This window comes from Diprion similis, chromosome 11, assembly GCF_021155765.1.
Source record: "Diprion similis isolate iyDipSimi1 chromosome 11, iyDipSimi1.1, whole genome shotgun sequence".
NCBI classification, from domain to species: Eukaryota; Metazoa; Arthropoda; class Insecta; order Hymenoptera; family Diprionidae; genus Diprion; species Diprion similis.
This window is the reverse complement of record NC_060115.1, coordinates 10319630-10341049: the sequence shown is the minus strand read 5'-3', so window position 1 is coordinate 10341049 and position 21420 is coordinate 10319630. Positions and strand designations below refer to the sequence as shown.

The 21420-nt window shown below is 39.4% G+C and overlaps 3 protein-coding genes across 4 annotated transcripts; 1 reads left to right on the top strand and 2 right to left on the bottom strand.

The window, feature by feature from the left end:
• Positions 1 to 1265: 1265 nt before the first annotated feature.
• Positions 1266 to 6835, bottom strand: LOC124412171 (OTU domain-containing protein 7B-like). 2 transcript variants are annotated; one of them, XM_046891839.1, is made up of 10 exons: positions 6815 to 6835; positions 5933 to 6175; positions 5528 to 5798; positions 5187 to 5337; positions 4632 to 5000; positions 4479 to 4549; positions 4117 to 4362; positions 3822 to 3983; positions 3663 to 3738; positions 1266 to 2909 (listed from the first exon to the last, which is right to left on the bottom strand). In XM_046891839.1, exons 2-10 carry the CDS (start codon positions 6159 to 6161, stop codon positions 2802 to 2804), a joined length of 1683 nt encoding a protein of 560 aa, XP_046747795.1. In that variant the 5' UTR covers positions 6162 to 6175; positions 6815 to 6835; the 3' UTR covers positions 1266 to 2801. The 2 variants fall into 2 exon arrangements, with proteins under 2 accessions (XP_046747795.1, XP_046747794.1); XM_046891838.1 differs by lacking the exon at positions 6815 to 6835 and adding an exon at positions 6428 to 6807.
• Positions 6836 to 7273: 438 nt separating this feature from the next.
• LOC124412170 lies at positions 7274 to 15133 on the top strand. Its single transcript, XM_046891837.1, has 11 exons — positions 7274 to 7511; positions 8576 to 8639; positions 8743 to 8845; positions 9016 to 9114; positions 9276 to 9450; positions 9630 to 9816; positions 9922 to 10010; positions 10704 to 10936; positions 11275 to 11469; positions 12948 to 13140; positions 13238 to 15133. The coding sequence occupies exons 1-11, from the start codon at positions 7478 to 7480 to the stop codon at positions 14536 to 14538; spliced, it is 2673 nt and encodes an 890-aa protein (XP_046747793.1). The 5' UTR covers positions 7274 to 7477; the 3' UTR covers positions 14539 to 15133.
• A 517-nt stretch (positions 15134 to 15650) lies between these two features.
• LOC124412172 (glycylpeptide N-tetradecanoyltransferase 1) lies at positions 15651 to 19901 on the bottom strand. Its single transcript, XM_046891840.1, has 8 exons — positions 19779 to 19901; positions 18305 to 18546; positions 17967 to 18177; positions 17776 to 17892; positions 17510 to 17680; positions 17255 to 17435; positions 16841 to 17104; positions 15651 to 16644 (listed from the first exon to the last, which is right to left on the bottom strand). Exons 1-8 carry the CDS (start codon positions 19853 to 19855, stop codon positions 16486 to 16488), a joined length of 1422 nt encoding a protein of 473 aa, XP_046747796.1. The 5' UTR covers positions 19856 to 19901; the 3' UTR covers positions 15651 to 16485.
• Positions 19902 to 21420: the final 1519 nt, after the last annotated feature.

Here is a 21420-nt window from a genome sequence, read left to right as displayed (position 1 = left end):
ACAATAATTGTTATAAATATATTTTTCGAGAAATATGCATATAGTTTTCAAGCTTCAATGTTCAATTCCGTAAGGCTAACGATTATTAGTTAGCGGCAATAAGTTCAATCCGTGAAAAAGCAAAATCGACACCGCAAACACAAACAAGGAGGTGCAATCGAAAAACAAAAAAAAATTAATAAAAAAAAGTATACACACGCAATAATGTAAACAACAAAACTGATAAGAATTTGTAGAATCCGAGACAATAACATATGTACGAAGAATAACTTAGAAACTTATATTTAAAAGCGTTAAAATATTGCTTTGATTCAAAAATACATCGATTTTAAACTCGTGCATTCATTAGAATGATCCTTATTTAAGGCTCGAGAGAATTTTTCTGCAGACGCGACCCAATTGGTTCCAAATATATTTTTTTAAACCTGTTTCATAATTCAAGTCTTTATCTCAATGTGAGGGTGTGCCCTTAAGGGCTAACTTTTGTCCATTTAAATAACATGCATTTTTATGATTTTGCCACCTTTGACTTTTTATTATCACATTCTGGGTGCTCGAAAAATGGACCGAAAGTCTCTTGCATGTTACAATATTACACTTTAAACAATAATATTTTACATAAATAATCACTTTCTTTGTATATCATGATTTATTTTTACTATCTCGATCTAGACCCTAAAATCAGGATATACCAAGAAAATGATTATTGATATCAAATGATTGTTTAAAGAGTAATAATGAAACATGCAAGAGACTTCCAGCTTTTTTACAGACTTACATAGGGTATCGTTCGAGAGATGCGCCAAGTCCCAGGATCCTATAACGCCCAGACGTTACGACAAAAAGTTGAATGAGCAAAAGTTAGTCTTTGCAGGCATACCTTCGCATTGAGATAGCGAGCTGATCTTCTACAGAGATTTATAAAAGATAGATTTGAAGCCATCGAGGCGGCGAACACATTGAAATTTTTTCAACACCAAATAAGGGCCACCCTAGTATTTATATTGCGGATAACACACTTAACATTACGTTAATACTAAAGCTTGAGAGCTTGTTATGAGAGAATATACATTACATGATAGTATATCGAACCTATCGCTGTTCTCCTCAATAATATTCTTCCGTCCGGATGCAATTTTTAAACCTACATTAGTCAACACACGAAGTGTATGATAATGATAAGAAAATATGAATCTTCGTGTCCTTAGCCTTTAGAATACGTTTTATACACGGTAATACACCGTAATGATGAAAGATTGTTTTCGAATATTGATTTTGGTTCGCGATGCACAACCTATTGCAGTCTATAATTATTCATAGATACCGATTTTTTGTATCTTTGTGGTAAAAATCTGTCCAAGTTACACGTGCGACAATAATTATACGGGCGGCACTTTTTCTAGTGAAAGTCACTTCGATCGCGGTATTTGACAAGTTTAAAAAACATTCGCCCATGTGAGTTCACATACTAAGTAATTCTCAACGCAATTTTTACAATATATACCCCAAAGAAGTGCTATATATATAATTACTGTCACACATGGAAATCGAGCAGGTTTTTGATTCCGTTTGAATTGATATTCATATGTTCAGCGTCAATTCAATAAATTTACAAGCTAGGCTACTGATCGAATTGAACACGTAGTTTCAAGTTTTTTTTTCCATAAACAAACCTATGCATGTACAAAATTATTATTTTCTTTCTCATAGTTTTTGGTAAGTATAGATCACTCCAATTTTGGTTTGATTTTAATCCAATTCCTTTGCAAAATGTTCAAAGATATGCAATAGAACGTTTGACTTTGGCTCCGCATATTATTTATAAATTTTTTTTCTTGTCTCTATATTGATTTGTCTTGCATTCCCACAAAAAGTTTCACGTTTAAAGCTCAGAACTACTAAAACGTCAAAACCGCAGAAAGCATATCTCTACTCTAACGCGTAACTGTAAAATTTGAAACATAACAAAGAATTTGTACCGACGCTTGTGCTACGACAATAAAACTATGGCTTTACGCAGCGTTATTCAAGGCACATAAATAATGCGCATATAACTATGTCATTCGATAATATTTATATTCTTTACAGATTATATCGGGGCGCGTAAAGCAAAATTCGAACGAAAAAGTGGATTTCATTTAGCGAAGAACTTAAATTAATCAAGTTGAAAACAGTCGAGACTACGGAAACAAAATCATGATCTTCATCAAATTATCATTAAAATCGTTGAAAATACTCTATAAATGTAGATATATGTAATATCAAATTACTAACGGTTATCCGATACTCAAGGTGGGTTTATATACTATAATATCTATTAGTTTAGAGATTATAATTTCTAGTTGATGAATGAATGAGTTTATTGTCACCAGGAGGTCGCGAGATGAATGGAGTTTGTTGAAGATTTATACTTTCAACACAGAAAAGAAATACACAATATTAAAAAGGATCAGTGGTAGAGTTGCACCGAATTTTCACTTTCTCATTTAATTCCTATTTTGAAATCGATGATTTTATGAAAATCATGTCTGCACTGATCTCGTGTGATTGATGAGCGGCCAAAAATATAAATGTTATTAATAAATATAGTGAGAAAACTATAGAACGAAAAATTACGTCGCGTACTTATATATGTATGTTATAAATATATATGTATATAAGTATAATGATATAGCTGCGATCGGTTAGGATTTCCGACTTAGAAGACTAGTGTTATTATCTGTACCTTGATTTTGTGTAATACGCCAATATATACTTATTAGCAAGACAGAAATTATTGTCATCGGAATAGGCACTGCAAATTAGCGGTAAGGTTGCTCCACCGAGCACTTTGAACAGTAGTACTGATTTTCTGCAGAGCCAAAGAACTGACAATCCCCGTTACGACACGGTCTTACAGTCCGCTCATCCTGAAAAATAGATCAGTTTACAGATTGGTTCATTTGTCTTGAGTTACAGAGGAAACCTGACGGTATTTGCCTGTCCCATGATCGGATATTTGTAACAATCGTTACAACGATTTTCACTCTAAAATTACCTTGTTGGTCCGAATATAACTCGACCCCGAATATTAGTTGACCTCGCATTCGAGAATTTTTGTTTTTTGAATCCGAATTCAAGTCGAATTTCAGAATACTTTAGCTTTTGCTTAATTTTCCGACAATCGCGTACATTTTTCTCTGATATACCGAATTTTAACGCAGCTTGGCAATTGTTCGTGTTTTCGGCTTCCCGCACAACTATTAGTTTAAAACTCAGATCATAACTATGACGAACGTTTTTGTTCACTTGATTTGTCTGTAAACCCCGACACTCGATTGTATTTGCACTTTGAATATTTATTTTCTCAATTATTACACGCACGAAAACATCCAACGAACAATTTGTTTATTCCAACTTCAGACTGATGCTGTGAAAAAATTGAAGTTCGAATTTTCAAATTTCGAGATTAGGCACGCCTGCGCAATGCACGAATATTACAATTATCGGTCGATAACGAAATTTTCAGTTGATAATGCAGATCCCCTAAAAATTCCGAATATAAGTCGAGTACGGTTTTTGAGGGTTTTTGAGGTCGCTTACCAAAAATCTCGACTTATATTCGGGCCAACAATAACATGGTATACCGGAAACTGATTAGTATAATAAATACAGTAACTAACCTCGACGGGGATACTATTATTCCATTTTTCAGATCTTACATCCCCGGAAAATGGCTGATTGTTGTAGAACGTCGATCTGTAAGAATTGTCATCAGTTAAATAATAATTAGCCAGCAACTGATATTTTTTTAGTATTTCGGTACTATCTTGTTCTATTACCGAGATAGATAAAGAGTGCGATCCTTGCTGTTCGCGTTCGTTGGAAGTAGCTTGCTGACACTGACATGGCTGCTTCTGTCGCTCGCAGCGTAAAACTTAGACTTTCCAGCTCCGTAATTCATTTCGGTTCCAGTATCCTGAACCCGCTGTTCGCGTAAATACCTGCATTCACATTCTGCAATTACTATTATGCGACACTAGCAAATAGTTGAGGCATTGATTAAGCAGAACTATTAATTGCCAACAAACTCTGTAAACGAATTGAGCGGTAATTATTTACGCCGATATAACACACCTGGCACTAGCACATTGCAAATAATTTTGAAGCATTTGGTCAGCATATTGATGCCGTTTACTTCTTATTTGAACACAAAGAGCACCAGAAGCTCCCGATGCGGATGGTGGACTTTTGGGTCTTTTCGCCATCGACCATAATCTTCGACTTACAGATTTACCAATCGACCCAAACTGTTTGGCAACTCCGAGTAACTGCTTTGCTGCTCGACTTTTGTTCGATGATGGATTGTCAGTTTCAGAATCCCTAATATTTTGAGAAAGCATTGAGTTTTAACATAATATACAACACTATCAAGTAGCTACTTCAAAGAAGCTGCTAAACATCTTTAACGCATCACGGCTACATAAGTGACATATTACCTTTCTATTTCCTCGGGAGTCAACAGCTGGTAATCGCAGTCCAAGTATTCTCGAAGTAAAACGACGTCTTCCTTAAAAACCCAATATGCTTATACTATGAAACTGTCACCGGACAATGAAACAGTAAGACATTTCGAATTCCCAAATACTAACCACGTCAAGATGTGAAGGTGGTAGTGTTTCAGAAGCGTTACTGGAATCCCAGTGTGGACCAGGGTCTACAGAAAACAAAACTGGTAAAAGCTGCCCTGAATCTGGATCCACCAGAGGAATGCTGACCCCTTCCCCGCCTCCGTTTTCACTACTGGATCCGTCAACGGTGACGAGAGGTGAAAAGTGAGCAGAATGGTATGCCAATAGTAACGGGGTTCGATGACATCGGGACGGCGGAACTTCAAATGGTAAATAAACTCCGCCAAACGGAATAGGTGCTAAAGCAACGCCTTCTGCATCCCTCAGCATCGTTTCAGCTATCACTATTATTGGCCGACACAGTACATGCGCTAGTGCTAATACGTGGACCTGAAAATATGTGATTTTTCAATACATACTCATGCAATTTCAGTTTTAGACAAACTTTCTTACTGTCAGCAATAATTGTAGAATTTTCTGTCTTCCCTAGAATTGGTAGACACACACTGATGCATATAGATGACATTGAGATAATTAGATTTCTTTCTTTATTGAAAACGTGGTTATTGCGTTTACCTCTTCCAAACTTTGGTACGAATTAGCAGTTGGATTACGAGGATGTGCAGATGCCATGTCCACAAGGCTTTGCCATTCGTCAGCCCATTCAGCTGCGGAATAAGCCAGCCCAGCAACTGCATTCAGTCCCATTTGCCTCCATTTCCATCGCCTTATATAATGATACGTAGATCAATGAAACAAGGCATTTTACCTAATGTGCAAAATTACTATTGCTACTTGTGCGTTGTTAATGAAATTATATTATTACTACGTCAATGAGTTTTTTCAGAAACCAATACGAACTCCTGGCTCTTGTTATTTTTAGCTACAATAACTGGCAGGAAATAATATCTTTATACCTGTAAAGGGCGTGTCGACATTCTCCTTTAGCTAATGTCGTGTGCAACGCGTCTCTAAGGGTCAATAATCTGTCATGGAAACCCCACATCCCGAGCGATGCTGCATGCAGAAGGCAGTTTCCATCGCCTGATGTAGCCAAAGGCCAGAGAACTCTGGATCCTCCGTTTTTTCCATTTACTCCGCACCACCAATTCAAACGGCCCGCAGACTCCAGAGACGTGAGGCAGCCTCCTTCGATCAAATCTCTCTCCAAAAATTCACGGAAATCATCTGTTCGACATAAGAAAAGTAATTCTCCTGGCGTTCGCACAAACTTTTAAATGTAAGATCGCTGCAATAAATTATTATATATGTGTTCGCTATAATTAAGTTGTTTAGTTGATTTTGATTGGTAAGAAACAGACCTGGATAAACAGAAAGATCCGGTAAGGAGAATGTGAATTCCGGCGTATCTACAGCTCCCAAAGGAGCAAGTTGGGAGCGAGCGTGAGAAACTATCGCAGCATTTTCAGTCGCTCTTGAAATGCCTCTGGATAACTTTTTTGTGGCACCTCCGCCGTTTTCCAAAGTATTGTTCTTAGGAGTCGCCTCTTTCTTTCCCGTCCCATCGTATAAGGAGACCGCGCCGCTCATATCGCAGCGTTAGACTGAGGTAAAAATGTGAAAAGTATAATGCAGCGGTATGTAGATATGTTAAGAATCAATTAGCATACGATTACAATATGTAAATTACGAAATCACAATAACAATAATAATGACAGCAGTGAAGCGTGCAATAATAATAACACTCGGCGATGGACCAACTACTTATTGCTGGATACATTGGAACAAGGCTGAGTTTCTAAAGGTATTGGAATATATCATCGAATTTTTATCCGCAGTCGGCGAATAGATCGAACCTTGATTTATTATTAAACAGGTACTCTATATGTTGCGCGCCAGCTCAAGTGTCAGAGGCGAATTATGATGAGAAATTTTTATTATTATCGGGTTTTGCGTAGCTATGCTCATATTTCACGTTATTTCTTGTATTATTATCCACGATATTTTCTCAACAACGTTACATTCAATTCAGCGTACACCTATTCGTATATTACTATCCGAGCAATATTTATTATTATTATTATTATTGTTAGTTAGAAAGCACAAATACGTTCTTCGTAGCACAAATTCAACTGATGTACAGACCACGGACCACTGTACGGACATAACCTCGCAGGTTAAAGTGGACGTCCAAAAGTGGAAACACGAAGAATTGAGAAATAATAGAATCGAAATTCACCGACGCTCGTGAGAGTGTGAAATTGACTATTCTTCCACTCCGCCTGTGGGCAACCTTCGTATCCTCGGCCGGTAAATGCGTGCGTATTATTCGCGCATCCTACCTTATCGACACAGTCGACGAGCTTCGCCTTCGACCTTACGCAATTAAAGATTGACAATTGATTGACAACCAGTGGAAGTATCGTATTTACCCACAAAATATGTATTTACTTCTTCGACAAATTTGTCAATGAACTCTCGGACGTAGAGACTAAGGTTATACGGAATGTTGTGATATTTGGTGACGGAAATTACTCATTGGCTTTATCTGATTTCCACGAATGCAGCCGTGACACATGATAGCATTGATTGATTGAAGTTTGTGTCATATCTACACCGATGAAAGCAACGATAATTTGTTTTTTTCAGGGTGATTCGCCTATATCAGATCGTAGTATTTGCCGAGTTTGGTCATCTAGTGATAAACCTTGGCGTAAGTCGTAGGTCAACGACCCTTCGCGATTTATATTATGAGAAACACACACTGTGTTAAATAAATCGACCACCGGGGGCGTAGATCACGCCAATGACAAACGGCCAACTTCAGGGTTGTGTTGGCACAGTTTTGTAGCAAGACGCGCAGACTACCCTGGTGAGACCGAACTGATATTTGCAATATCAATAAAATGAGTCACAATAATTTACTACAGAGCTACACATGTGAGTTGATATTTTTCGTACCGTTTACCTGATCTCTATAACCGTTCGATAATCCGCATCGCGAACTTGCTCTTCTAGTTACCATTGCTGCATTTATTTTTGTGAAATGAACTGCCAATATGGCGGTTTTCGTTTATTTACTATAACGAGGAAAATCGGAGTAGTGGGTATCTCTTGCTGGCTTGCTTACGATTGGGTTGATTAGTTTTGTTTAAAAAATGAATTTTCACCGTCGGGGCGCGTTCATCCTGCCCTTGCGATCTGTATTTCGACGAACCGACAGCTAGGCCCTTACTATTTAATGTCGCATTCATTCCCCATTCGTATCCCCGCCATGAGCAACAATGGCCAAAGGCGTAGGTCACGATCAACTTATGCACTAATGCCTACCCCATTAGTGTCTCCTCTTCAAAAACGATCCGTCTTTCTTCGATTTCAAAATGACACGCCTCTCCGTGTCGGAATCAAAGATTCATTCGGCAGGTTCGGTAACGGCAGCGTTGCATTTTTTTTCAACTTGACGTAAGCATGCTTACACAGATTGATAACTCGCTCGCGACGGACTTTCGTTTTCAACTGGGCTCATTTTCTCTTGGATAATTTCAAATTCAATGGATTAACCATTTGAACCACACCAGTAGATTTTTTTCTTTTAAATTGTAATTATAACATAAAAATTACCGAACATCTGAATTAGACTAGGACTCTACGAACATTTCGAAGTAATTTAGCCGTTTCAACAGTCTTCGGTCAACGGAAATATGCACAAAAGTTGTGCGGAATTTCACAGATTGATCCTTTTATCATAATTTGAAATGAATAATCGAACAAAATAATTCCGAATGTTCTAAAAAAAAACTGGCTAATAAGCAGCAGAAGTATAACCGATATTTTCATTGACTTTCTTTATCTTTTTTCTTTTTTATATAGCGAACAAAATTTTCGGGGATCGATTCTGTAAACCTAAAACTCCGCAATTTATTACTAAGTTAACGAAAAATTCGATGCAATAATGTATCGAAAATATAATTCTTGGGGATAAATTTTCGTTCTGTCTGTCGCAGGGGACGCTCCGTACGACGATCCTCAACAACAATTTCCGCGTCAGGTTCAAGATGAAGTTATCAGGTGATTATTCCGTTCATCATATCTGTATAACAACAAATATGTCGGTATTCCGGCGCTAATTTACGATTTTACTTATGAAAAAAAATTTTCTATATATTTTCAGCGTTTACGAAGTGTACGTTAAGGAGGAAACCGTCGGCCCTGATGGGCGTACTGATATTTCGATGATGCCAGGCGAACCAGGATCCAGCAATCAACTCATGCAAGTAAGGGGGCCAGATTTACAACGCTAATAGTAGTAATCATATATTTGATATAGTATATCAGAAATAACAACCAAAATTCAGTTAAATCTATGAAATGATAAAAATTGGAAAAATTCAAGATAAAAATCAAAATTGCGACTTCTGTGAATTGATTTGTTGACAATTTTTAGGGAGATTGTTTGGATCTCGATGCAGCGATCGGATCCGAGGTGATGAACGTTGACGGGTCGATAACGAAACTGCTGGCAAAAGACACGATAAAATACAAGGTACAGCATAAGATATCAATGATCAAGTGTGATCATTAGCAAATCGCATGTTAAATTGGAATGAATAATAAACCTGTAACGGAAATAATAGTTTAAAAGCATTTTGAAAGGTTTCTATAATACCTTTACTAGTTCCACTAATCTTTATATTTTATCGTAAGATTTTGGAGCAAAACGCGAACGAGGACAACAACGTCGTGATGTATTCTCACCCGATGAACGAGGTCCCATCGGCTCCGCGGCTCGTCGACAAGGACGACCCTCGATCGAGATTACATTTCGTCAAGTACCTTAAGAGAGACGGAAAAACGTTAAAGATCTGGGAATGTGGAATCTGTAAGTATACCAAAGTCAATCAATATCGTTCGTTAGAACATTGAATATTGGGGCAAATCGATTGGTGAATATTTATTTCTTCAAGTTTATTTGTTTATGTTTCGTTCATTTTCTACTAACAAACGTATCACGCGTAAAAACAAGTTCAGACAAAAAAATGAAACTTAATCGAAAAATAGGCTCCAAAGAATTTCGGCACCAGTACACCTTGATGCGACACTTGCCGACTCACACGGACGAGCGAAATTTTAAGTGCGAAGCATGCGGCAAAGCGTTTAGACAATTATCCACCCTGAGTCAACACCGTGCGATTCACAGCGATGCCCGTCCCTACGTTTGCGAGTTTTGCAAAAAGACGTTCAACAGGTGGTGGTTATTTAAATATACGCGTTGTACGCTACCGATTTATTAACAATTTCACGTAACGGAAATTCGCTCCTCTCTAACCCTTTGATTTCTTCAACGTTTTAGAGTATCCACCTTGATTTCCCACCGCAAGACTCACTCTGAACATAAACCCCATAAATGTCATTTGTGTGGGAAGGGTTTTCACCAAAAAGGTAACAGTTCCTATATACCTCTATCATTTATCCATCCTGTTATCCGATCTATCCATGAATGTTACGTACGAATTTCACGTTAAAATTTTATGTAACATAAGAAACCTGGATGCAGATTGCTGACTTTGTTCGTATGCTTTTTTAATTTTTGTACTAATCTCAAAAAAAAAATTATCCTCACTTCCACCGTAATTTTCAATACACGAATCAAATAGTATAAAAAATAGAGCCAAACAGCTTTCTCAGAAATGTGTCAAAGGGCAGAAATGTAGGTATTTTTTATTTGGTGAGCCTAAGTTTCAGACACTTTCGGAAAGAGTGGTGAAGCATTTGCTGAACAGTAATCAATAATGCAAAATTACTGATCGCTTTTGAGAAATCAGAAAAATATAAGGATTTGATCAAAATAAGTTTACAGCTATAAGTTGAGAGTTTCCTAAAATTTATTTGACTTTCTGAAAGCGAACTATAGAGATTGGCAAAGAAAAAAAAATCATGCGAACCAGTTTTGCATTAAAAAAAAACTAAAGCTGGAATAAGATCAATAATGAATAATAAGAGAAACGATATGCTTGTACTTTACGTGAGTGTATATTAGATACAGACAATTATTTCGCGTCGGATCGCAAGCCGACCGCAACCTGCGTATATAGTAATTAATAATAGAATTCGGAATGCTTCGTCCCGTCTTAGGAAACTTGCGAAACCACGTGTTCACCCACACAAACGAACGACCGTACAAATGCGAGATTTGCGGAAAGGGTTTCAATCAGATGTCGAACCTGATGTGCCACAAAGTAAAGGCTCACGCCCACGCGGAGAAAATGCCGTACGTATGCGGCATATGCGGCAAACAATTCCCCCGTCGATTTTCACTAAGATCCCACGAGGAGTACAAGCACGGAATAAAATATCGCCAGCAAAACGCTCCCGCCGTCCTACAGGACGCCGCCGGAACCGAAGAGGGTCAGAAAAAGTACGACATTTCCTTTATACCTTAAACCTTCCGAGACAATCACTTCCTGCAAGGTAGTTATTTCTACCGCGGACCGATTTCCAAACTGCTATTTTTCTTCCAGCAAACCCGTAAGCCTTGTACCCATGTCGAACGGGGAGCGTCCGGTGCAGATCATCGACGCAGTAGCCGATAAAGAGAATTTAAAGCCCGTTGGTATATTTGTGCAAAATAATGCTTATATTTTTTGATAGCTCTTATGTTTTTTTTCTAGCTCGTATCTCGACGGCAAACATAACTAGCACGTAGCAAAATCTTAACATTTTTCTGTTTCTTTATTCGAAAAAGGATGGATTACACTCGGGCAGCCTGATTGTAGATAAAATCGAGACGAAGGCGATGGAAAACGCTATCTTAGAAGGACAAACGCCGTTTGCTCTCTTCAAACCAGCCAAAGGAATTCCGGTCCTCGTTAAAGTCGGAAGTGCCGCTAATTGCAAACAAGTAATTAATTGAACGTTGCTTCTTTCTACACGTTTCAAGTATTTTAATCCTTTTTACAACCTGTACTTTCAACGTATTATAGATCTACTTATTTCGCAGATGCTGGTAGTCTATGTAAAAAAAACTACTTTTTGCTTTGTTTTGTGCTTGACCGTTTCCATGTAGTTCAAGTATTTGACAGTAGCATAGTTCTTAGCATCGCTCGCAACACAAAAATCAAATTTTCAACTAGATACTTGATAAATAGTTGCAACATTTTTATTGATAGACGTCTTTCAAGCTTACCTGGAATTTTTTGGAGGTTTTTTTGTTGCAGGAAGTTGTTAAACACATACCATACTTATAAGGCTTGCATCCTAATTCACCGAATTTCAAAACTCACTATTTTCAATCTGGTTGAAACTTAAATTCTTTAAGTATAAGGAGCAGTTCGAAACACCCCGAGTTTTTTCTAATTTAGTTTTTCGCAAATATCTGTGAATAATGATTGTGCAGAACTTCTTGTAAATTGTCTTTTCATAAATTTCTCAAGCAATACTCTTAAATTGTAATTTTTAATCTTTAAAAATTTCTACTTTACGTTCCAAAGAATATTTAAAAAAAAGTGATCCCGCAATCGGACTGATATTAAATGCTCGGAAGAAATGCAATTTCCGCGAATCTTATGAGGACATTAAACGTGGATGATATACCTATGAAAAGGTTCGAATATTCGTTACTCCAAAACTTTCTCATAAAATGGAAAGAGAAAAACTGGCTGTGTTTTACAAGCTTTACAATTACTCGAAAAAGTTTCAACGAAATTGACGATTTATGAGGCGACACCCATTTTATACTCTCATTCTTTCACGATGACTTTGACTCTATAAAACCTTACATACATTCATACTTATTGGAACTGTTCTCAGGAAACGGACTTGATCTCCATCGCTTTCAAGGATTTCCATGGAATTGTAGAATTCAGGTTTTAATTTTTAAAAAATCGTCAAGTTACCACATTAAAAGTGTTAAAATTTTTTCAATTTTGTTTTTATAAACGTTTCATCTGTTTTTTCGGAAAATACATAAATTTTATTTCAAATCGTTACATTTTAATTTGATTTTCTCGAAAAGAACGCCCTGATCAATGCTCACCCAAAATCCCGGAATTCAGCATTTCTTCGATTTTATTCCTTAGAATAGAGTGAATTCTGTCAAGTATCGTAATTGCAATGTGAAGAATACAGCGACCGTGAAGATTCATTCATTTCGGCGTCGGAGATCACTCACACACTGCCAGTACTTCATTTCTACATGCATACATTATACTCATCCGTGCTTAGTAGTAGAGAGTTAGAAACGTAGATCGTAATTTCGTCACTTAATTGCCAATACGTAGTACGTACCACTGTGCAAAATTAAGATTGAAAATAGAAAAACGTAAGTTGCAAAAACAATACCAACCAATGAAAATTGACACAACAAAAACCCACAAACAGATGCTGACACCGGCTACTGCTGAGGACTTGCGTATGGCTGGAAAAATGAGCCTCAGCCCCACTTTAGCTGAACTCGACGGTATCAAAGCCGTGCAAATCAAAGTACCTGTCGTCGCCACCGTTACCCAACACATCGGGCCCGACGGCAGCTCCAGCTTCGTCATCGAGCCACCAGGACCCGGTCAGGAGCAAGGTACATGCGGCGAATTACGCGAATCCAGATAAGCAGAATATGATTGCTTTATTCCTCCTGATGATAAAATATATCTTTGTTTCCTGGTGAACTGCAGAGAGTGTGATTGAGCCAATCGAGTCCGAGTTCTCATGCCTAGACCAGCGTGAGGTGCAGCGAAGCGAGGGCGTTGAAAAAAATTCGCAAGAAGATTGCAACGATTTACTGGAATTGGCGGCTCAGGGTGGAATTCAATTTGTGCGAGCGACGGAAGACGGACGTTACGAGGTGATGACGAACAGCGAGGCGCGTGATCTGATGGCTCAGAATTCCCACGACGTGACGATACTCGACGGCGAGGAGGCCGAAGCGATATCGGTCGTGAACATGCGCGGCTGTAGCGCGAACAACCAGGGGATGGAAATCGGGGATACGAGCGGCCAAATAACCGTCCTAAACGCCGGAGGCGGGTCAGGTCCTCTAAAAAGTGTCCCGATGGAAGGGATCGAGGTCCTCGATGAAAAGGACATCGGTATCGTGGGCGGTAAGAGTCTGCATCAGCTGGAGACGGTCCGGCCAGCAAACGGAACGATCATAACGTCGACGGTGTTCGATCAGGAGAAAATTTACGACTACAATAAAGATTTCTGTAGTCCAATTAACGGCCTCTCGGTTCAGCCGATTCTGGCTCTGCAGGACGACGCTCTGCAGACTGCAATGAGCAAGGCGATCGGCCGAGATCTACAGTCGGATTCAATGAACCCATTGATTCAGAGAAGCACGCCGACCCTCAGCAACAGCTTCACGAGCTTCAAACCTTCGAATAACTCCCCAAGCGACCACAGCATCGCCGCTATTCTTTCGTCGAACGATCATGCGATCGCTAAAAGCCAGCTCATCGATGTCGGTTCGAAAGCACCACGGTTTCCCGATTTTGATAACGGTAATGATTTGCTTGTCAATACGACGGCGATTATTAAACCGGAAGTAAAGATACTGGGCCCGAAGAATCACGGTAAGACGACTGCGCTCGGACAAGAGAAGATTGTTCAATTTGGTAATTCCGGGTCGAACGAGACGGTCAAGATTCTTGGGCACGGGGATGCTTACAAGGATTTCAACATGTTCGGCAGCTACAGTTATGACCAGTATCCGGGTTCCCAGTTTACGTCCGTTTTGGCTCCCGACCAACGATTACAAAAGAAGGAAGTGAAGATACTTGGGAGGAAGAGCGAACCTCCTTCAAACCATACGACGACAACAAGCGGTTTTGAGGTGAGCAAATGCCATGGGCAGGAGAGTGAGATTCAGGAAACTTTGCCAAATCCTGAAACGAGAGTCGATTCTAATGCCGAACCAGACAACGAGACTTATCTTTCTTTGCTAAGAATCAACACGTGGTTGAGAAAATCTTGTTAACACTTGGCGACGCGTTAGTACTTAACAAGACTTAGTAAATACCTACGTATACACTAATTGACATATACCAATGAATTAGCGATGCTGCGTAACGCGATCGCATAAATACATACATACACACAAACACATAGGCATGAATAAAAATGAAAATTGATGGTTAAAGGTGAGGTCGAGTACCGAAACGGACCAAAGGTTCGTGCCGGAAACGATCGTGATCGAAGATTCCCCGCAGAGTAGGAATAACAAGTCCACGGACTTTGTTCAAGTAAAAAGTCTCACAAGTAGTTAAAGAAGGCTAAAGGAAAAAAAAAAATTGTTTCTCAAGCCAATATTTTCCGTCCCCGAAACTTAGCTGCAGGCGATTCGCAGAACCGGTGGGAGAGATGACCAGATTGAAATTAATATGATAGAGAGTCCCAGCGAGACGCAGGCGAACGCCTTGAGCGATGACGTTGGTCATCCGATTTCGGGATCCGGGGATGTCGATAGAGATGGCGATAAAATTAAGGAGGTCACTTCGATATCCGAGACAGATTTGGAACTGATAGAAAACTGCCGAGTCATCAGCTACGACAATCTTCCGGATTTGGATTGGTATCGAGTAGCACATTTTTAGTAGTTTTTCATTTATTGTTAATTTCGTTAAAGTTTAGCTGATCAATTTTGTCAATGATATAAATAATAAGATGTTGTAACACGTTATCTATAATGCTCTGCGGGAAACGTACGTTCGCTGCCGTCAACCACTCGTGTACACGTATATCCTAAGTGAAATTTTAAATTATACATTGAAAAAATGAAGAGCATACGTATATGTTGTATGCACGAATGAATTTAGACGAATAATTACACATTTTCTGTAATAGTATTCTCGATGAAATTGCATAATTCTACTTGCACATAATGATAACTATTATTATTTCGGCTGTCAAGGAGAAAAAACCTCGACTTGTATTCAGAACAATATGATAATACTTATTGTATACGTATTGTATTTGAGACGCATGGAATAAAAATTTAAATAGATTAGTAAATAACTAGAATGTTTAAAATCTTTCAATTATAATTTGGAGATTTATAATTTCAAACCTGGAAATAAATTACGGTGATTCTTTGTTTAAAACGTTTTATTTATTTTGATTTTTCAATATATTTTTTAAAAATTATAATACGCCCACATTCCTAGGAACAATAAATTGTTACATTTTTGTATCATTTAGATTCCGGACGTATTAAATGACTGAGCTGAAAAAATTGTACGATGACGTTTGGAAATATTAGGAATTATTCATCTCATTATTAATTTTTCTTATCAATCAAGATAATTAATTATCTACATTGTCTAATACTCAAGTATATATTACAAGCGGCCAAACGTTACGCGTCATAAGGTGATCGAATGCCATCTCCACAATTGTTACTATACGTATTGTATACATATACTAATTTATTATGGTTCGTTGAAAATTAGAAAACTAGATTTTTATTTCATCGTGATGATGATCATACATATATGTCATATGTAGACACGTAAATAGTATATACGAATCGGGATCGCTTTCTAGACACATATACATATTTATTATCGTAAGAAAATGACATTTCTTGAATATTTCTACAAATTACGCTTCGAAAAATTATTTTAAGCTGTCGGTAAAAAATTGTTCATTCAAAGTTAGCAAAGCCTGATAAACCATTGCTGCCGTTCGCTGTTATCGACTATAAACAAATTACATAAGGAAAGAAGAGGAACAAAAAAAAAAAAAAAGAAAAAAAAAAGAAGAAACCCAATGTACGGTCTTATCTATAAACGGCACTCTCAATGTTTCTACAGGCATACGCCGATCACCTGCTGATTGTTGACCGACTGACGATGAATCTGGTGTTACACTTTACTTCAGTAACGAAGTATTTTATAGGCCTTCAAAATTTGACTCTCTTTTCTTTCTATTGGAGTACCAATCCAATTTTTCCTGGCGGCATACTTGGACAGCGCCAATTATACAAATAGTATTGTAAATTTCCATCACCAATACCGAATTTCAGAGGCTCCAGGAATTCTTTGTTGTCCATCAGGTCCAAAGCATTGAATACGTCGAAACCAAGCTGTAGAAGAATACGTAACAGTTACTTGTCATTACTTCCCCGGTGTGTTAACTAAGACTTTTTTCAAATGGTTGTAGTGAATAAATCTGATCATCACGAGAAACATCTTTTTAAACGTTTTCGTGTTCTACGACTGTCACAATATGGTATCAATGACCGTTATTTAAACGGAGCTGAACGATATAATGAACCTTACATTACGAGCGGAGATCAGGGCGTCGGTTATCAATTCAAGCCACGGAGTGACGCTGGATACGTTGTAAAAGCTGTAGGCGGCTTTCAGAATCTTGTGTGTTTGATGGTGCATCACTGTGCTTGGCAACGTGTAGTAGCTGACCATGTCCGTAACTTTTCCATCATTCTCGACAACAAAACTGTCGACGATACCGTTTTGCGGTAGAAACCAATGTTGGAATTCTTCGAGTGAGAAAACGGGCGCCAAGTCAAATTTCTCGAGATACTGCAACAATCGATAACTCGTATTAATGTCAAATATTTTTGATCTAGCCAGAATTGATTATTAAGCTTATAAAAAGAGTGAAGGAAACTGTAGTATCAGATTGGATTCTCTGAACTTAAAAATTCAATCCGCGTCCTAAATTCTACCTACACGTCCGAGAAGCTCATGGGCCTGTGTAACATCAGTGTAGAGCATTTTCCTGAACCCCGTGACCTTGGTAGTCTCGGGCAATTTGTACAGTTTCAGGGTACGCTGCATTGTCATGTTGCGCGATAAGTGCGAAAACTTCACTTCTATCAATTTCTTTGGGTTAAGAGATCGGTGCCAGTACCTGCAATTTGATCGTTAGCCAGCATCACCAAAGATCAATAACACTCTCAGTTATCTCTCTAGGTCGTCTATTACCTGCAAGTACTGACTGGTTTAGGTAAAACCACGCCAGCTGTATACACGGCTTGGAATATACCCTGGAGGTTGACCCTCCGTGTGATTTCGCGAATTAGTACAGGAGCTACTCGCTTCGACCTGAGCTTCTTGTGAACACACAAAAAGTTGATTTCCACCATTCGTTGAGAGCTGACGTGAAAGAAGAGACAAATATTAACTGCTGATGCTTAAAACAACCGTATCCAACACTAGGTTTTTACATATGTAGTACCGAATAATCTTACTGATTGTAGACGCGAAGAGTGGCCGGGATTGCTGATATGAAACCCACCAAGCGTCCGCTTTTACTAACGCGAACACCACAATGCCACTCTTTCCGCCATCCGGGCGGCTGGAGCGCCCTGAAAATGGAAAATATCCGATTAAAACGAAGTCAGAGAGAACCATTTGCACTCAGCGTTTCATTAATACTAACCATTTGATGAAATTCGGCGGGTAATCGAACCTAAACATAGCATCGTCATCCTCGACGTAGTTTTCCGATAGTAGAGAGTACAATTCGGCCAAAACCAGGGGATCGTCAAGGGCCAGTGTGTCCCACTGAAAACCAGCGGGTAACGAGTAGGGTTCCGCTCTGATGTCGGCCTTGTCGGCCTCGATTGGCTCGTTGCAGACGATCTTCTCGTCTGAAAATACGAAAAGTACAGTATACAAATCACCGCTGATTTTCACCAACGATTTGTCACATGTTTCTGACGAATACGTATTTTCGTAGGCCAAAAACCGGAAGTGGAGAAATTTATACTTGCGTACCCATTTTCGGGACGGGTTGAGTGCTCCAGAATTGATAGGGCTTCTGAAGAGCTTCCTCCTGGGTTTTGGCCGGTTTCTGCTGCATGTTGAAGACCTCCATAGCCATCTGGATGTCTTTTATCGAGATGTTGCAGCCCCCCGGCATTTCCGATTCTTCCGTTTCCCCGGCGTTGTTCTGTCCCACCTTTTCCGGTGCGTTTGCAGCCTGCAGGTTCTTCTTTCTACGATTTCGTCTTTTCGAGCTAGTTTCATCATTGTTTTTTGTGCAAATCAAATTATCATTAGGTTAGTCCCGCCACCGCTAGCTATCCCCGCGGTTTCTACGTTTTTATGTACAACACACTACGATTTATTGCAAGTTATCTAAGGCAGATTGCATAACAGAGTGCTGCTGCTGCTAAATATCGTGCGATACGATACCGAATTTTACGCTCAATTTGCAGATAGATATAGACAATCTACAAGCCGAGATATGGAAGAATTATCCTTATTTTTGTCTACCGCCGCGGCGCCAGATGAGACGGCGCTGTATTGAGTGCTAAATTATTTGATTGCTTCGGGTTCCCGGCTCTTCATCTTTCGAGCACCGTCGCCGTTTCCCCAAATGAAATTCACTTTGGGATGGTAAGTATGGAAGAATAGGGCCGTATATAAGCTCAGGGAGATCAGAAGGGTTGCGGAATTGCCACTCAGAGTTGCGGCTAGGCTTTGGCGAACTACTTGTGCCGTAATAGAAGAGAAGCAGAAGTCAGTGACGAAGTTGAAAAGCCTGTAGCGGATTTGGATGAATTTTAAATCTCTTTTTCTTCAATTACAGTAGCTTTTGTCGCGACTGTTTAAATTCGTCCACGTCAACACGTCCGCAGCAGCACTCTCTCGGAACTAACGTAGGTTAATGAGATTGAGAAGTTGAATGCAGGAAGCGGAAAAAGCGAAGAAAACCTTGATCCTCGGGTAACTATACGATCTTTGTAAGCAGTGTGAAATGCGACTATAATCATAAGCGGCGGAGGAGCGTTGGGCGTTGAAAATCAATCGTTTCCCGGTATCGTTGGAGAGCTGATAACGCCGAACGGCATGACGGATAAATGATAGGAAAGAGGAATTAAGGACTGGTCAAGTCATTAGCAGCAGCAGCCCATGTTTGCTGCTGTCAAAACGAGGATGGGCGGTTCGCCGACAAACCAAGGATGAAACGAGATGCGTTTAGGTGCAATTCGGCATGTGCGAGGAGACGACTGAGGGGCAAATAGTCAGCAGGATGTCGTCGTCGATCAGGGCGTCAGTGGTGGCCACGGGAAACAAGGAAGGATCAAATGTGTTCGTCATGTGGCTGCGAGGCATGCAGGCGTGCAGGAAGGGGCCGGTCTGGCCTTCCAGCGTCAATATGTGACAGTGAAAGCGGGCTGACGATTAAGCGTTAAATGAGATTGAGTTCGGGGGTTTATTCGACGCCCGAACGAGCGTCACTTACCTCTTAGACTTTGCATCCTTGTCGAGAACATCCTCTTTTTTACCCTTCGGTTCTACAACCTGACTTTTATCCTCCATTTTAACATAGATCACAGATTCGACCACTGCGCAAGAGTGAAGTCTGAGGAATTGTTCCCCCGAACCTGGCGCCACTGCTCGGCAACTTTTCCAACCTTCAATTCTCGCCACACGCGACACCTTGCGCGAATCTGTCATTGCCTATTCTTAGGCGCTGATTTCGAGACTTCGATTCGCGCTTGCTTTGAAATTTAGAAATGAAACTGGTATTGGTAGTGATTACCCACACAATACAGTTGGCAAAAAGGAAACTTAAAGTTCATCTTATAATCGACTTGAAATTCCGACACATAGACGACTTTTTGGTGTCGAATTTAAGTCTAGTTGAAAATGCCGACGTATAGTCGACTTATAGATCGAGGTTTTTGGTGAGCGACTTTACCCTCAAAAACCGTACTCGTCTTATGTTCGGGATTTATAGGGGATTTGTCTGATCAACTGAAAATTTCGTTATCGACCGATAATTGAAATATTCTTGCAATTCAATATTCGCGCACTGCGCCTGCGCGCATAATCTCGAAAATCGAAAATTCGAACTTCAATTTTTTCACAGCATCAGTCTGAAGTTGGAACAGACAAATTGTTCGTTAGATATTTTCGTGCGTGCAATAATTGAGAAAATGAATGTACGGAGTGCAGATAGAGTCGAGTGTAGAGGTTTACAGACAAATCAAGTGAACAAAAACGTTCGTCATAGTTATGATACGAATTATAAACTAATAGTTGTACGGGAAGCCGAAAACACCAACAACTGCCAAGCTGCGTTAGAATACGGTGTATCAGAAAAAAATGAACGCGATTTTCGCAAAATGAAGCAAAAGCTAAAGTTTTCTGAAATTCAACTTATATTCAGATCCAGAAAAAAAGTTCCGAATCACAGGTAAAAAATTGCGGGTCGACATTATATTCGAGCCAACACGGTAACTGGATGTTATCCATGTTTTCGCTAATTTGAGGATCGGAAAGACGGCGATTTTGAAGAGTGTGAAGGTTGCCGCACAAGCAAAGCGACAAAATCGCATTCGACCCGCACATTTCAATGTTTTATTGTTGTTAACGTCTCTACTCTCAAGCGATGTTCAAATTTGTCAAGTCGCAAACTGCTTTACCGACATGTCACCAAGTGATACTACGTATTCGTAACGCTAAGAGGCGCTGTATTCGCTTCGATCTGATGCCATTGCGCCCGCTCGAGCCGGGCGGAAAGTCCTTGTCGGTCCGGTTCCGCGAATTATCTTGAAACGCGCTACTTTCCGCCCGCTCCACATGCCTGAAGTGAACAGTTTTCAAAGTGTTCGTATAAAAAATGTTATAAATGTTATATCGCGGAACCTTCAAGAACGGCAGTTATTTAATAAAGTGTGTTCGTAATCGTGTGTTAAAAGTGATTGAATGTGGCTCAACAACCGATGTTTGGCCGAACATGCTGAGAAGGTAAGAAACTTTATTTCATCCGCAAGTGTATGAAAATTTATACAATAACTTTCGGTTTTTTGTGAAAACATAACCTCGTTAGTGACGCGTCTGTGATATGTTCGAAGGTACGTTTTACAATTTCGTATTGA

Coding starts and splice junctions, on each gene's coding strand:
- LOC124412172 (XM_046891840.1), bottom strand. CDS start 19,855: ATGGAGGATAAAAGTCAGGTTGTAGAACCGAAGGGTAAAAAAGAGGAT. Junction 17,893..17,966: donor CCGCCGAATTTCATCAAATG/GTTAGTATTAAT, acceptor TTCCATTTTCAG/GGCGCTCCAGCCGCCCGGAT. Junction 17,681..17,775: donor ACTCTTCGCGTCTACAATCA/GTAAGATTATTC, acceptor CTTTCACGTCAG/CTCTCAACGAATGGTGGAAA.
- LOC124412171 (XM_046891839.1), bottom strand. CDS start 6,161: ATGAGCGGCGCGGTCTCCTTATACGATGGGACGGGAAAGAAAGAGGCG. Junction 5,338..5,527: donor TGTCGACACGCCCTTTACAG/GTATAAAGATAT, acceptor TCATTATATAAG/GCGATGGAAATGGAGGCAAA. Junction 5,001..5,186: donor CGTACCAAAGTTTGGAAGAG/GTAAACGCAATA, acceptor ACATATTTTCAG/GTCCACGTATTAGCACTAGC.
- LOC124412170 (XM_046891837.1), top strand. CDS start 7,478: ATGAGTCACAATAATTTACTACAGAGCTACACAT. Junction 8,846..9,015: donor CCAGCAATCAACTCATGCAA/GTAAGGGGGCCA, acceptor GACAATTTTTAG/GGAGATTGTTTGGATCTCGA. Junction 10,937..11,274: donor TAAAATATCGCCAGCAAAAC/GCTCCCGCCGTC, acceptor ACTAGCACGTAG/CAAAATCTTAACATTTTTCT.